The sequence below is a fragment of the Ovis canadensis genome, chromosome 13 (genome assembly GCF_042477335.2).
Source record: "Ovis canadensis isolate MfBH-ARS-UI-01 breed Bighorn chromosome 13, ARS-UI_OviCan_v2, whole genome shotgun sequence".
NCBI lineage: Eukaryota > Metazoa > Chordata > Mammalia > Artiodactyla > Bovidae > Ovis > Ovis canadensis.
Genome location: NC_091257.1, coordinates 42616588 through 42631424, shown reverse-complemented (window position 1 = coordinate 42631424; position 14837 = coordinate 42616588). Strand labels below are relative to the sequence as shown.

At 40.1% G+C, this 14837-nt stretch overlaps 1 protein-coding gene across 1 annotated transcript; it reads left to right on the top strand.

The window, feature by feature from the left end:
- The first annotated feature begins 7288 nt into the window (after positions 1–7288).
- On the top strand, positions 7289–14267 carry LOC138417327 (phytanoyl-CoA dioxygenase, peroxisomal-like). Its single transcript, XM_069547194.1, has 4 exons — positions 7289–7422; positions 10141–10222; positions 12168–12349; positions 14202–14267. Exons 1-4 carry the CDS (start codon positions 7309–7311, stop codon positions 14265–14267), a joined length of 444 nt encoding a protein of 147 aa, XP_069403295.1. The 5' UTR covers positions 7289–7308.
- The last annotated feature ends 570 nt before the right edge of the window (positions 14268–14837 follow it).

The window sequence follows — 14837 nt, the reverse complement described above, 5'->3', positions numbered from 1 at the left end:
GAGGTTTTTTTGTATTTCCATACGAATTGTGAAATTATTTGTTCTAGCTCTGTGAAAAATACCGTTGGTAGCTTGATAGGGATTGCATTGAATCTATAGATTGCTTTGGGTAGTATACTCATTTTCACTATATTGATTCTTCCAATTCATGAACACTTTATATTTCTCCATCTATTAGTGTCCTCTTTGATTTCTTTCACCAGTGTTTTATACTTTTCTATATAGGTCTTTCGTTCCTTTAGGTAGATATATTCCTAAGTATTTTATTCTTTTCATTGTAATGGTGAATGGAATTATTTCCTTAATGTCTGTTTCTATTTTCTCATTATTAGTGTATAGGAATGCAAGGGATTCTGTGTGTTGATTTTATATCCTGCCACTTTACTGTATTCACTGATTAGCTCTAGTAATTTTCTGGTGGAGTTTTTAGGGTTTTTTATGTAGAGGATCACGTCATCTGTAAACAGTGAGAGTTTTACTTCTTCTTTTCCAATTTGGATTCCTTTTATTTCTTTTTCTTCTCTGATTGCTGTGGCCAAAACTTCCAAAATTTTGTTGAATATTAGTGGTGAGAGTGGGCACCCTTGTCTGGTCCTGACTTTAGGGGAAATGTTTTCAATTTTTCACCATTGAGGATGTTTGCTGTGGGTTTGTCATATACAGCTTTTATTATGTTGAGGTATGTTCCTCTATTCCTGCTTTCTGGAGGGTTTTTTTTTTATCATAAATGGATGTTGAAATTTGTCAAATGCTTTCTTTGCATCTATTGAGATAATCGTATCGTTTTTATTTTTCAATTTGTTAATGTGGTGTATTACATTGATTGACTTGCGGATATTGAAGAATCCTTGCATCCGTGAGATAAAGCCCACTTGGTCATGATGTATGATCTTTTTAATGTGTTGTTGGATTCTGTTTGCTAGCATTTTGTTAAGGATTTTTGCATCTATGTTCATCAGTGATATTGGCCTGTAGTTTTCTTTTTTTTTGTGGCATCTTTGTCAGGTTTTGGTATTATGGTGACGGTGGCCTCATAGAATGAGTTTGGAAGTTTGCCTTCCTCTGCAATTTTCTGGAAGAGTTTGAGTAGGATAGGTGTTAGCTCTTTTCTAAATTTTTGGTAGAATTCAGCTGTGAAGCCGTCTGGTCCTGGGCTTTTGTTTGCTGGAAGATTTCTGATCACAGTTTCAATTTCCGTGCTTGTGGTGGGTCTGTTTCTTCTTCTAAGTCACTTTAGTCATGTCTGACTTTGTGCGACCCCATAGACGGCAGTCCACCAGGCTCCCCCATCCCTGGGATTCTCCAGGCAAGAGTGTGCTAAGATTTTCTATTTCTTTCTGGTTCGGTTTTGGAAAGTTGTACTTTTCTAAGAATTTGTCCATTTCTTCCAAGTTGTCCATTTTATTGGCATATAGTTGCTGACAGTAGTCTCTTATGATCCTTTGTATTTCTGTGTTGTCTGCTGTGATCTCTCCATTTTCATTTCTAATTTTATTGATTTGATTTTTCTCCCTTTGTTTCTTGATGAGTCTGGCCAATGGTTTGTCAGTTTTATTTATCTTCTCAAAGAACCAGCTTTTGGCTTTGTTGATTTTTGCTATGGTCTCTTTTGTTTCTTTTGCATTTACTTCTGCCCTAATTTTTAAGATTTCTTTCCTTCTACTAACCCTGGGGTTCTTCATTTCTTCCTTTTCTATTGCTTTAGGTGTAGAGTTAGGTTATTTATTTGACTTTTTTCTTGTTTCTTGAGGTAAGCCTGTATTGCTATGAACCTTCCCTTTAGCACTGCTTTTACAGTGTCCCACAGGTTTTGGGCTGTTGTGTTTTCATTTTCATTCATTTCTATGCATATTTTGATTTCTTTTTTGATTTCTTCTGTGATTTGTTGGTTATTCAGCAGTGTGTTGTTCGGCCTCCATATGTTGGAATTTTTAATAGTTTTTCTCCTGTAATTGAGATCTAATCTTACTGCATAGTGGTCAGAAAAGATGCTTGGAATGATTTCAATTTTTTTGAATTTACCAAGGCTAGCTTTATGGCCCAGGATGTGATCTATCCTGGAGAAGGTTCCATGTGCACTTGAGAAAAAGGTGAAATTCATTGTTTTGGGGTGAAATGTCCTATAGATATCAATTAGGTCTAACGGGTCTATTGTATCATTTAGAGTTTGTGTTTCCTTGTTAATTTTCTGTTTAGTTGATCTATTCGTAGGTGTGAGTGGGGTATTAAAGTCCCCACTATTATTGTGTTATTGTTAATTTCCCCTTTCATACTTGTTAGCATTTGTCTTACATATTGTGATGCTCCTATGTTGGGTGCATATATATTTATAATTCTTATATCTTGTTCTTGGATTGATCCTTTGATCATTATGTAGTGTCCTTCTTTGTCTCTTTTCACAGCCTTTGTTTTAAAGTCTACTTTATCTGATATGAGTATTGCTACTCCTGCTTTCTTTTGGTCTCTATTTGTGTGGAATATCTTTTTCCAGCCCTTCACTTTCAGTCTGTATGGGTCCTTGTTTCGAGGTGGGTCTCTTGTAGACAACTCTTGTTTTTGTATCCATTCAGCCAGCCTTTGTCTTTTGGTTGGGGCATTCAACTCATTTACATTTATGGTAATTATTGATAAGTATGATCCCGTTGCCATTTACTTTGTTTGGGGTTCGAGTTTATACACACTTTCTGTGTTTTCTGTCTAGATAAGATCCTTTAGCATTTGTTGGAGACCTAGTTTGGTAGTGCTGAATTCTCTCAGCTTTTGCTTGTCTGTAAAGCTTTTGATTTCTCCTTCATATTTGAATAAGATCCTTGCTGGGTACAGTAATCTGGGCTGTGGGTTATTTTCTTTCATCACTTTAAGTATGTCCTGCCATTCCCTCCTGGCCTGAAGAGTTCCTATTGAAAGATCAGCTGTTATCCTTATGGGAATCCCCTTGTGTGTTATTTGTTGTTTTTCCCTTCCTGCTTTTAATATTTGTTCTTTGTGTGTTGATCTTTGTTAATTTGATTAATATGTGTCTTGTAGTATTTCACTTTGGGTTTATCCTGTTTGGGACTCTCTGGGTTTCTTGGACTTGGGTGATCATTTCCTTCCCCATTTTAGGGAAGTTTTCAACTATTATCTCCTCAAGTATTTTCTCATGCTCTTTCTTTTTGTCTTCTTCTTCTGGGACTCCTATGATTCGAATGCTAGAGCGTTCAACATTGTCCCAGAGGTCTCTGAGATTGTCCTCATTTCTTCTTTCCTCTCTGTTTCTTTTATTTCTACCACTCTATCTTCTACCTCACCTATCCTATCTTCTGCCTCCATTATTCTACTGTTGGTTCCCTCCAGAGTGTTTTTGATCTCATTTATTGCATTATTCATTATATATGGACTCTTTTTTATTTCTTCTAGGTCCTTGTTAAACCTTTCTTGCATCTTCTCAATCCTTGTCTCTGGGCTATTTATCTGTCACTCCGTATTGTTTTGACGATTTTGGATCATTTTCACTATCATTATTCAGAATTCTTTATCAGGTAGATTCCCTATCTCTTCCTCTTTTGTTTGGCTTGGTGGGCATTTATCCTGTTCCTTTACCTGCTGGGTATTTCTCTGCCTTTTCATCTTGTTTATATTGCTGTGTTTTGGGTGGCCTTTCCATATTCTGGCAATCATGGATTTCTCTTTATTGTGGAGTTTCCTCACTGTGGGTGGGGTTGGATGGGTGGCTTGTCAAGGTTTCCTGGTTAGGGAAGCTTGTGTTGGTGTTCTGGTGAGTGGAGCTGGATTTCTTCTCTCTGGAGTGCAATGCAGTGTCCAGTAATGAGTTATGAGATGTCAATGGGTTTGGTGTGACTTTAGGTAGCCTGTATTTTGAAGCTCAGGGCTATGTTCCTGTGTTGCTGGAGAATTTGTGTAGTATGCCTTGCTCTGGAACTTGTTGGTCCTTGGGTGGTGCTTGGTTTCAGTGTAGGTATGGAGGCATTTGATGAGCTCCTATCAATTAATGTTCCCTGGAGTTAGGAGTTCTCTGGTGTTCTCAGGATTTGACTTGAGCCACCTGCCTCTGGTTTTCAGTCTTATTCTTACAGTAGCCTCAAGACTTCTCCATCTATACAGCACCGATGATAAAACATCTAGGTTAATGATAAAAAATTTCTCCACAGTGATGGACACCCAGAGAGGTACACAGAGTTACATGGGGAAGAGAAGAGGGAGGAGGGAGATAGAGGTGACCAGGAGGAGAAGAGGGGGAATCAAAAGGGGAGAGAGCAAGCTAGCCAGTAATCACTTCCTTATGTGCACTCCACAGTCTGGACCACTCAGAGATGTTCACGGAGTTATACAGAGAAGAGGAGAAGGAGGAAGGAGACAGAGGTGGCCAGGAGGATAAAGGGGGGAATCAAAAGGAGAGAGACAGATCCAGCTAGTAATCAGTTCCCTAAGTGTTCTCCACAGTCTGGAACACCCAAAGAGATTCACAGAGTTGGGTAGAGAAGAGAAGGGTGAGGGAGGAGATAGAGGCGACCTGGTGGAGAAAAAGGAGAGTCCAAAGGGGGAGAGAGCAGTCAAGCCAGTAATCTCACTCCCAAGTAAAAATGGGTACTGAATATTGGGTTCTTAAAGGTACAAAATTTATAACAAATACCAAAAAGCAAAGATTAAAAATCTAGAGTAGAGGTTGGAGTCTCAAAAATACAATATTAAAGAAAAAAACAAAGTCAGAAAAATTATTTAAAAAAAATATATATAAAGTTTGGTTTAAAAAATAGGGTCTTTTTTTGCAAAGTAATAGTAGGTTATAAAAATGAAAATTAAAGGAGCAGTAGAGGACTTAAAAAGATAAAAAAATTTTTAATTTAAAAAATGATAATAGTAAAAATATGTCTAGGACTTTCTCTGGTGTTGTTGTGGACAGTGTGGAGTCAGTTCATTTTCAGATAGTTCCTTGATTCGGCTTAAACTCCTCAAGATCTATAGGCCCCTTCCTATGTAGTTGGTGCTAACCACAGGGTTTTAATCTATTGCACCTGTCACTTCAAAGGCCATTCCCTCTGTTTATTTTAGCTTCTTCTGTTTGCTGGTCTCTTCAGTGTCTAATTTCCACCCTGACACGAGGGGGTTGTGGTGGACAGTTTTTCAGGCTCACTTGTTCAGTCGTGCTGTGGGGAGGAAGGAACACTGCAAACAAATAACACTGGCATGTGCTCGCAATGTCTCAGCCACACTGGGTTTGCCCCTGCTCACGGCGTATGTGCTTTCCCTGTCTACACTGCTTGAGCTCTAGGTTGCTATGCCGTGAACTGTCTGAGGCCAACCCTGGGTTGTATGCACTTCCCGGGTCTAAGCCACTCAGGTTCAGGTACTCAGGTACTCCACATAGGCGCAGACTCTGTTGGGCCTGCGTTTTGTGCCCTTCCCAGGTCTGAGCAGCTCAGATGACCAGGTGCTTGGTGAGTGCGGTCGCTGCGACTTATCACCTCCCCTGTCCCTGCTGCTTGGTTTCTGGGTGTATAACTGGCACACCTTCTCAGATGTGCCATGTGTCTTTTCTGGGGAGCTGATCTCTGGCTGTGACCCTCCTGGCGGATGTCAACCATCCAGAATCCCAAGTAGTCTTCGTTAGCAACGAAGCTTGCTTGCAGTTTGGTAGATGATGCCTCTCTGGGGCCGCGATTGCCTCCTTCCAGCTCTGGCTGCCCTTGCCTGCCTGTCTCCGGTGGGGGATGGGCCGGCTCACAGCTGGCTAGCTCTGCTCAGTCCTTTGTTCTGTGAGTGGCCCTGGTGGTGTCTTAGGTTAGGGCTTTTCATGGGATAGCTATCCCACAGTCTGGTTTGCTATCTCAAGTTGGTTTCCTCAGATTGCCCTCGGGGCACTCAGGCCTGGTCCTTACTCTAAGCGATGTAGCCGGCGCCCCCCTGCCCAGCCCCTGCTTACTAGTAGCAGATGTGGGCGTCTGTGCTGCTTCTCCGCTGGGAGTTACCCTTGGGCATGTAATCTGTGGGGTTTAATTATTTATTCATTTTTCCTCCCAGTTATATTGTTCTCTGAGGTTCCAAGGCTTGCCACAGACTCGGCAGTGAGAATGTTTCCTGGTGTTTGGAATCTTCTTTTTTAAGACTCCTTTCCCGGGATGGATCTCCGTCCCTACATCTTTTGTCTCTCTTTTTATCTTTTATATTTTTTCCCACCTCCTTTCGAAGACAATGGGCTGCTTTTATGGGTGCCTGATGTCCTCTGCCAGCATTCAGAAGTTGTTTTTTTGGAATTTACTCAGCATTCAAATGTTCTTTTGATGAATTTGTGGGGGAGAAAGTGGTCTTCCCATCCTATTCTTCCACCATATTAGGACTGCCCCCTGTTTTAGATTTTAAACTTAAAAAAAATTCAGATTATTTCCTTAAAGTCTTAGAAATGCTTAGTGGAAGAGTACAAACATTTCTCAGGTTCTTGATACATAATGTTGGGTTATGATTTTTAAACTGGACTTATTTGAGATTTCTTTCCTCCTTTAGGTATACTCGGGAGAATAATGTTCTAAGCCCAGAACAGAGAAAATTCTATGAAGAAAATGGATTTCTTGTCATTAAAAATTTGATGTCTGATGCTGATATTCAGTGCTTTAGGTGCCAAGTAACACTTTATTATATAACAGGAATGTGTATTCTGTGTGTGCAATGGGACTATGGGTAGGATTACCTTGTGTGTGTTCAGATATTTTTCAGGGATAAGGTTTGTTAGGAGGCGGCTTGTTAGAACCTGGGTTTGACCCAGAGTGTCTGGCTTTAATCTCAGTTTCTTTAGTTAATGTTGTAGGTATAGGGGAATTTCCCTAACCTTTCCATGCCTGTTTCTATATCTGCAGAATGGGGAAAATAACAGTACTTATGTCCTAGAATGTTTTTTAGGACTAAACAGGTAAAGTAGAGACAGAGTTCTTTGAACAGGGCCTGGTACATATGATACTAGGGAAGTGTTCGCTATTTTGTTCTGATGAAACCAGATCAAAAATATTTCCCCACCGGTCCACTAAACTAAGGAATATTCGAATTCTGGTAGCAAATTTCAACTCCAGTTTGGAGGCAGGCACTTCTGAGTTGGCCATTTTCTCCTTCCTGTCATCAGAACTATTCGACCTGGGGCTCGAGGACCACTTAGTGCAAAGAAACCACTCCCAAGTCTTCGAGTCTTTCCACAGAACAAGTGGAAGGCCAGGCAGGTGCTTAGTGCCAATGGTACTGACATCATTTACCAGTGAATTTTCTAGGAATGAGCTTGAAAGAATCTTCAGAAAGAAGGTGAAACCACTGGGATTGTCGGTGATGAGAGATGCCACCATTGCAAAACCAGAATATGTGCCAAGTGAGAAAGTGGTTTCCAAGGTCCAGGATTTCCAAGAAGATTTGGAACTCTTCAGATACTGCACCCTCCCTGAGGTTCAAGACCTTCCTGTGTTTTCTTTCTCCTTAAGCTAATAGCCCATATGCATTCCTGCCTCTGAAATCTTCTATTTTTTATTTTTTGTTATCTTTCCCCTTCATACTGGAGCCCTAGAGCAGTGATTCCCATTCTGAGGCAGACATTCAGCACTGTCTGGAGACATGTTTGGTTGGCAGGCAGGAGGGATGATGACTTCTAATGGGTAGAGGTCTGGATGCTGCTGCTGGTTCCAGGGATGCTACCCTGTACAGAATAGCTCCTTCCCCACTCAAAGCATTATGCAGCCAAAAATGCCAGTAGTGCCAAGACTGAGAAATCCTGCTCATAATTTTACTGTTTTTGAAGAAAAGCAGGAATTCTGTGGTAGAGTAGAAAACCTTTCTCATACTGCATACAGCCATGTCCACAGGGATCAAATTATTGAGATTTACTTACTGTACATCGTATATTTTTCAATTTGTTTTATGAATCTGGTCAGTAGAAGTGTCAGTTTGTTTTTAAACTAGTTTTTTTTTAAATTATTCTTTAAGAATAGTTCATATTTGAAAAAAATATCCAAATACTATGCAAGGATAGGAAATGAAAAGCAGATTCTCTGACCCCCAGCACCACTCACTGTTCAGTTTCATGTATTCATCTAGAATTGTTTCACATATAATCAAGCATATTTATATAACCCCACCTTTTTTTGTAACAGGGAACATCCTGCTTGTCACCTTGTTTTTTCCACTAGTAGTACATACACATGAGATATCTTTCCCTATTGGTATCTATGGATCTACTTTATATTTCATAATCTATAGCATAGTGTTCCATTGCATATATGTACTATGGTTCATGACTGTAAATAATAAATAACCATTTATTTATATGGTTTTAAAGGACATTTTGCACAAAGTACTTACTAGAACTTATAACCCCAAGTGCTGTTAGGAAGCCTGATTCATGAAGACAGACTGCACAGCTGAACCACCTGGGAGGTCTGGCCCCTTGTGTTGGGAATGGAAGGGGAAGTGACCCCTCCAAGCCATATATTTTTCCCAACCTCAAGTCCTGTTACGGAAATAGAGGCTATGTGAGTGGACCAGGATAAAAAACATGAAATCACAGGCAATGTGTGGTAGATGAAGCTCTATTGGGATGTTCCTACCTCTGTAACTTGTGAACCATGTGTCTGGTGGGTCATCCAATGATTTTTAGGAGGTAGACATTCTTCTAACACCTAGGTATTTATTTTAGTCTGTATTGGAAAGATGAACCAGCACAAGATTTCAAGAACATTATTAATCAGGATAAGACTCAGATAAGACTTAGGGAGAATAAAGACAATGTATTTGGGCAATTCTGCATAGCAGGACAGGAAAGCTGAGGATGGCTTCTGAATGATGATGGTTTAGCAAATAACAGTCTAGGAAGGTTGGATTAGAAGATTGGGATTGACACATATACAAACTGCTTATAAAATAGACAACTAATAATGACTACTGTATAGCACAAGGACCTCTACTCAATACTTTGAAATGACTTATATGGGAAAAGAACCTTAAAAAATGTGGGTATAACAGATTCACTTTTTTGTGCACCTGAAACTAACACAACATTATAAATCAACTATATCCCAGTCAAAATTTTAAAAAAAGAAAATAGCAATTTTTGGGGTCATATTTTGATAGATCCACAAAATGACAAAACAAATGCCTTATTAAAAAAACAGGCATCTAGACCTGACTCTTGGGAATTTTGTAACATTTCAAGTGTCTCATACTCTAATTCCCTATATTCTTTATATACAGGAGATTAAACAGTGAGAAAGCTATAAAATGTGCTTTTCCCACCCCCCTTTGGAGTCAGGAGGAATTAGAGTTTGAATATCATCTTTTTCATTTAACTGGCTCTGCCAACTTGGGCATCTTATTCTTGGGGGTTTTCATTTCAAAGGATTTATTAGTGGATAAAGTGGATATTAATTTTCAGGGATTCTTGTGAGGCTTCACCAAGATAATGTAGACAGAAAGCCCCTAGCTGGTGGAGGCATGCAATGTAGAGTCCTTTCTAGGGGGTCTGATGCACCCACTGCAGCTTATTTCTCATAGCTGGGCTTCAACCTCAGCAGCCCATGTTATTACATGTTTAACATCTTTCTTCCCACCAGTGTATAAACTTAATGAAGGCAGCAACCTGGTTATTTTGTTCACTGTTGTGTCCCCAACTGCTGTCACTCTGCCTGGTTCAGAGACTCAGGAAGAGTTGTTGAATTAATGACCACGTTGATTGTGAGGCACCCTCTGAGTGCCTGTTCTCCTTCCCTCATAGTGATTCATGACAGCTGCAAACCTGTTGGGACCTTTTCAGGTCCCTCTTACAAGAGTCTCCATGAAGGGAAAGGAAGCTGCCTTCTCACGGGGCAACTGCCAACAGTTTAGTGCAAAGAAGGGTATTACTGCCTTTTGCATGTGGTGTTTCACAGAAATGCAAGTCTCTTGTAGAAGAAGCACTTATGTTTCTAGCTAGTTCCAAAAAACCTGTTTAATTTAGTGTGTTGTAAATTTCCAATGATTTCCAGCTGCTGACCTTTCCATGGTTTATTTGCAAGGTTGTGAACTACTGATTGATTTAAATGACTGCCAAATGGATTCTAGTATAGATAGATGTACTTTGTGCTGCATGCTTGTGCATCTGACTTCCCATGAACTTTTTTCCTCCTTTTCCCTTAGATTCTGAAATATATGGAGTGCTTCACTGGACCCAATATTATGGCCATGCATACAATGCTGATAAATAAACCTCCAGATTCTGGTAAGAGTTCTTAATTGTAAAAGGAAAGCAAAAACAAAACAATATAAGCAAACAAAAAAAAAAAGAAAATGTTTAATTAAAGTATCTAAGGTTGATGTCCTAACAAAAAGCAAAGGCACAACTGCTAAACTTTGCATCAGTTCAGTTCAGTTCAGTCGCTCAGTCGTGTCTGACTCTTTGCGACCCCATGAATCACAGCACGCCAGGCCTCCCTGTTCATCACCATCTCCCGGAGTTCACTCAGACTCATGTCCATCGAGTCTGTGATGCCATCCAGCCATCTCATCCTCTGTCGTCCCCTTCTCCTCCTGCCCCCAACCCTTCCCAGCATCAGAGTCTTTTCCAATGAGTCAACTCTTCGCATGAGGTGGCCAAAGTATTGGAGTTTCAGCTTTAGCATCATTCCTTCCAAAGAAATCCCAGGACTGATCTCCTTCAGAATGGACTGGTTGGATCTCCTTGCAGTCCAAGGGACTCGCAAGAGTCTTCTCCAACACCACAGTTCAAAAGCATCAGTTCTTCGGTGCTCAGCCTTCTTCACAGTCCAACTCTCACATCCATACATGACCACTGGAAAAACCATAGCCTTGACTAGACGGACCTTAGTCGGCAAAGTAATGTCTCTGCTTTTGAATATGCCATCTAGGTTGGTCATAACTTTTCTTCCAAGGAGTAAGCGTCTTTTAATTTTATGGCTGCAGTCACCATCTGCAGTGATTCTGGAGCCCCAAAAAATAAAGTCTGACACTGTTTCCACTGTTTCCCCATCTATTTCCCATGAAGTGATGGGACTGAAATGAATGTATATACTTTAAGTCATAATAATGTTTACATCATAACAACACTGAAGTATAATAGTGATGTCGATGTTAACTGTAAGGTTATTGCTGGGACTATAGACGAATGGCTTCTAGAAAATACAGTTTAATAAAACACAACTGTCACTCTACCCCTTAGGCTCTTGATATTCAACATCACTAAGCTTTGTTACCCACTCTTACCCATGCATGAGAGTGTGGACTTTGCCTTCTTGATCTGAAGAAAGTATTATTACTAACAAATTTAAAACTGAACTTATATATCACATACCATAGCTATTCTTAAAATTCCCTGTGCTTGATAAAATTTAGCTTCTAAGCCCTCCCTCCTAGAGAGACTGATTCAGAAAATATAACCTAGGAATCTGCTTTTTATTAACCATACTCAGAGATGCTAATGCAGATGGCTCTTGGGCCACACTGAGAAATTCAGCTGTATCAGTGGTAGGAAATCAGCCATTAGAGATCTTTGATACAGTTCTAATATGTCTCTGTCCTCTCCAAGAGAGGCTTATGTGCTAAGCCTGTAGCCTAACAACACCAGGCCTTTCCCTCCCTGGGTGTCCTGCGTGAAGAGATCGCCTGGCCGGGGGAACCACGTTCAGAAGGCAATTCTAGGGGAGAATGTGAATGTGGATGTAGTATCTCTGGTTCTCCACGGTGATTGTACAGCAAATGGTTCTAGTTTGGTGGGGAAAACCTCTTGAGAGTCTTTCTACTTATTTAGTTAATTAATGAATCATCTTTTTATATCAGTCACTTAGAAGGCTGTCATAGGATCTCAGATTTGACCACTCTCTTTAATTAGTTAACCTGTTTTGGGTATACTAAGCTCTATGCCCAAACCAGAGTTAGGAAGGTATAAGGCACAACAGAGATGATGACATATGTACAGATTACTAGAAAACAGTATAAGTAGTCCTCAGCTACCAGAAATTCAGAAAGAATTAGAGGATCAAGTAATTGTGCTGATTCAGTCTTCTAATTTGGTGCTTATCTCTAGACGCTGGTTTTTTTCAGCATTGTCTCATCTATTTAGTTTTTGCAAAGATAGGTCATTGTTCAGGTTTTTTAGGCAGAGAAGAATTCTGAGACTTGAGTTTACTTAACAACAAATTCTGTTTCAGGCAAGAAGACATCCCGTCATCCCTTGCACCAGGATCTGCACTATTTCCCCTTCAGGCCCAGCAATAGCACCGTTTGTGCCTGCACAGCCATGGAGCACATTGACTGGAACAATGGCTGTCTGGCTGTGCTGCCAGGGACACACAGAGGCCCCTTGAAACTCCATGATTATCTCCAGTGGGAGGTAAGTCTGCTAGATGGCTGAGTTTTGATCAGATTTGATTGTTTTGATTTCAAAGCAGTACTCATATTCTTGCCTGGAGAATCCCATGCACAGAGGAGCTTAGCAGGCTACAGTCTATAGGGTTGCAAAGAGTCAGATGACTGAACTGACTCAGCACACACACACACACATAAGGAGCTTTACCAGTAAGATGACATTTCCTTTCTTAGAGAAACATTGTTCTGGGATGCAAAACAAAGATTAGGGAAAATTCCATGATGTCAGATAAAATGATCACCTCCATTCTTTCAACAAGTGCTTGAAGGCCAACTAAAGTGGTGGATGCTATAAAAGATCTGAGATTATAAAGCCTAACTGCAGAGGTAAGACACAAACACAGTAACACCAGATGTGTGTGCCAAGTGAGTCTTACACACTGACCGGTTGCTCTCTCAGTGAAGAAGAGGGATCATCTGCTTCCACCTGGAGAGACCAGCAGAGAGAGGCTCTGGGGAGGACTGAGCAGCATTCCACTATGTGGCTGTTCCATGGTTTATCAATTTAGCTGGTCAATCCTCTGGGGCCCATGATTGAGGTGATCAAGTCATTTTTTCAAGGACAATAACCTTGTGGTCTGGCACAGTATATGTATTTCAGGTGTAGAAGTCCAGAGGCAGAGAAACAAGGGAGTAGACTCTTAATTAGTGTTTTAGATGTAAGGCAATAAGGTCTCAAAATCCCATAATGATGGTCAGGATGGAAGAGCACCTTTTGTTAAGGCAGACAGAATACACATGGTTCTGCAGGATGTTAAGAATATTGGAACTTCCCTGGTAGTCTAATGCTTAGGAATCCAAGCTTTCACTGTGAAATGTGTGGGTTCAGTCCCTGGTTAGGGACTAAGATCTGACAAGCCACTCAGCAAAAAAAAAAAAAAAAAAAAAAAAAAAAAATATATATATATATATATATATATATATATTCCAGGACTTCTGTGCTAATTAGTTAGAATTTCTGCACTGAGGCTTAGTGCTAAGTGCTGCAATGGGAGATTGGATGGAGTTATCTTGCTCAAATATCTACTCTGGGAAAGAGGCAAAGACTCACCACAGTACAGTCGGGAAGTAGTCATTCCCCCAAAGGAATTTGGGTTTGGGATAGTCTTAGGAAAGGAAATGGGAGACTGCCCAAGACCCATAAGGGCTTGCAAGCTTCTCATTTTAGGTTTTTTCATAAAAGATATAACCATTAGCTAATACAATAATTAACTTTGAAAATAGTTTGAAAACAAAGTTGTGGGGTTTTTTTCTTTGTGTGCAGTGACTTTCAACAACAGGGGTTGAAATAATTTTTAAATGTAACATTTTAATGTACTTTCTTTCTTTACTCTAAATACATTTAGAGCTCAGAAAGACTGAGTATTTTCCCTCTCCTATTTGGGAAGACAAGCCTCTCTCTGAGTTAGCTTCTCAAGAGATACTTCTGAGTAAGAGGAGTGAATGATGCAAGTTCCAGGTGAGGAGAAGAGCATGCTGGGAAAGAATGAGCATGGGTTTACCAGGAAAGATGATCTCCTGCATTCCCACAAAATGCAAAGCTGATCTGGATCTTCAGTTATCATTCAGTAATGAACAGTAGGTGGCAATTCCAAATTTTTCATCCAGTCTAAAATATCTCTGATTTTAACAACTCATGGCTTTCTAAAATCAGTCAACTGAGAAGTTTGGTATAAATAATTTTTAAAAAATCTAATTTATTTGTCTGTTTCTCTTGGAAGAACTTAGAGAAGCTTTGTTTTCCCTGATGAATCATTGATAAGAGTTTTAATTCTTGGCTTCTTCACTTTTGGACTTGGCTTCTCTTGTGATTTTAGGGAGGAGTGAACATCATGTTCCACAGGATCCAGGACTATGACAAAAACAATGCCCAGGTGCACTAGGTGATGGAGATGGGAGACACCGTCTTCTTTCATCCTTTGCTCATCCATGGATCTGGTCAGAAGAAAGGTCAAGGATTCCGGAAGGTACACATTCACATCACAGCACTGTTTGAAGATGAATGCATGAGGAAGAGAAGTATCCTGATACATGAAAAGTTAAAGGATTTGTAACTTTTCACTCAGTTGCCCTTTAGTCTGGTGTATTTACCAGGAAATATATTTGTCTCCCTCGTGCTTTGTTGCTCACAGCAGTAAGAAGCCAGATGACCTTAGGATGCCATCACTATTGAACATTCATGGAATTGCTCCAGACAGAGAGCTTAGTTACTTGGCAACTGACAGCATGTTTTCAGAGGAAAAGACAAAGGCAGACATACATACCAAATAATAACATTTGGAAGGTATACAGCTCATATAAGAGGAACGTCTGTAATATTATTGCTATTGGTAAAATATTGATTGGAAAGGAAGGTATGAACTGGCCACCCAGAAATCAGATATGGCCATATTTTTCACTCCTTAGCCTCAGAGTGTTTTCAGGTTTATGAGATCAGTGCTTACATTAAAAAC

Bases quoted from the DNA above. Each gene is read 5' to 3' on its own strand.
- LOC138417327 (XM_069547194.1), top strand. From the start codon at position 7,309: ATGAGAGATGCCACCATTGCAAAACCAGAATATGTGCCAAGTGAGAAA. The intron at 7,423-10,140 runs GTTCAAGACCTT...CTTTTCCCTTAG, and splicing joins GATACTGCACCCTCCCTGAG to ATTCTGAAATATATGGAGTG. The intron at 12,350-14,201 runs GTAAGTCTGCTA...TTGTGATTTTAG, and splicing joins ATGATTATCTCCAGTGGGAG to GGAGGAGTGAACATCATGTT.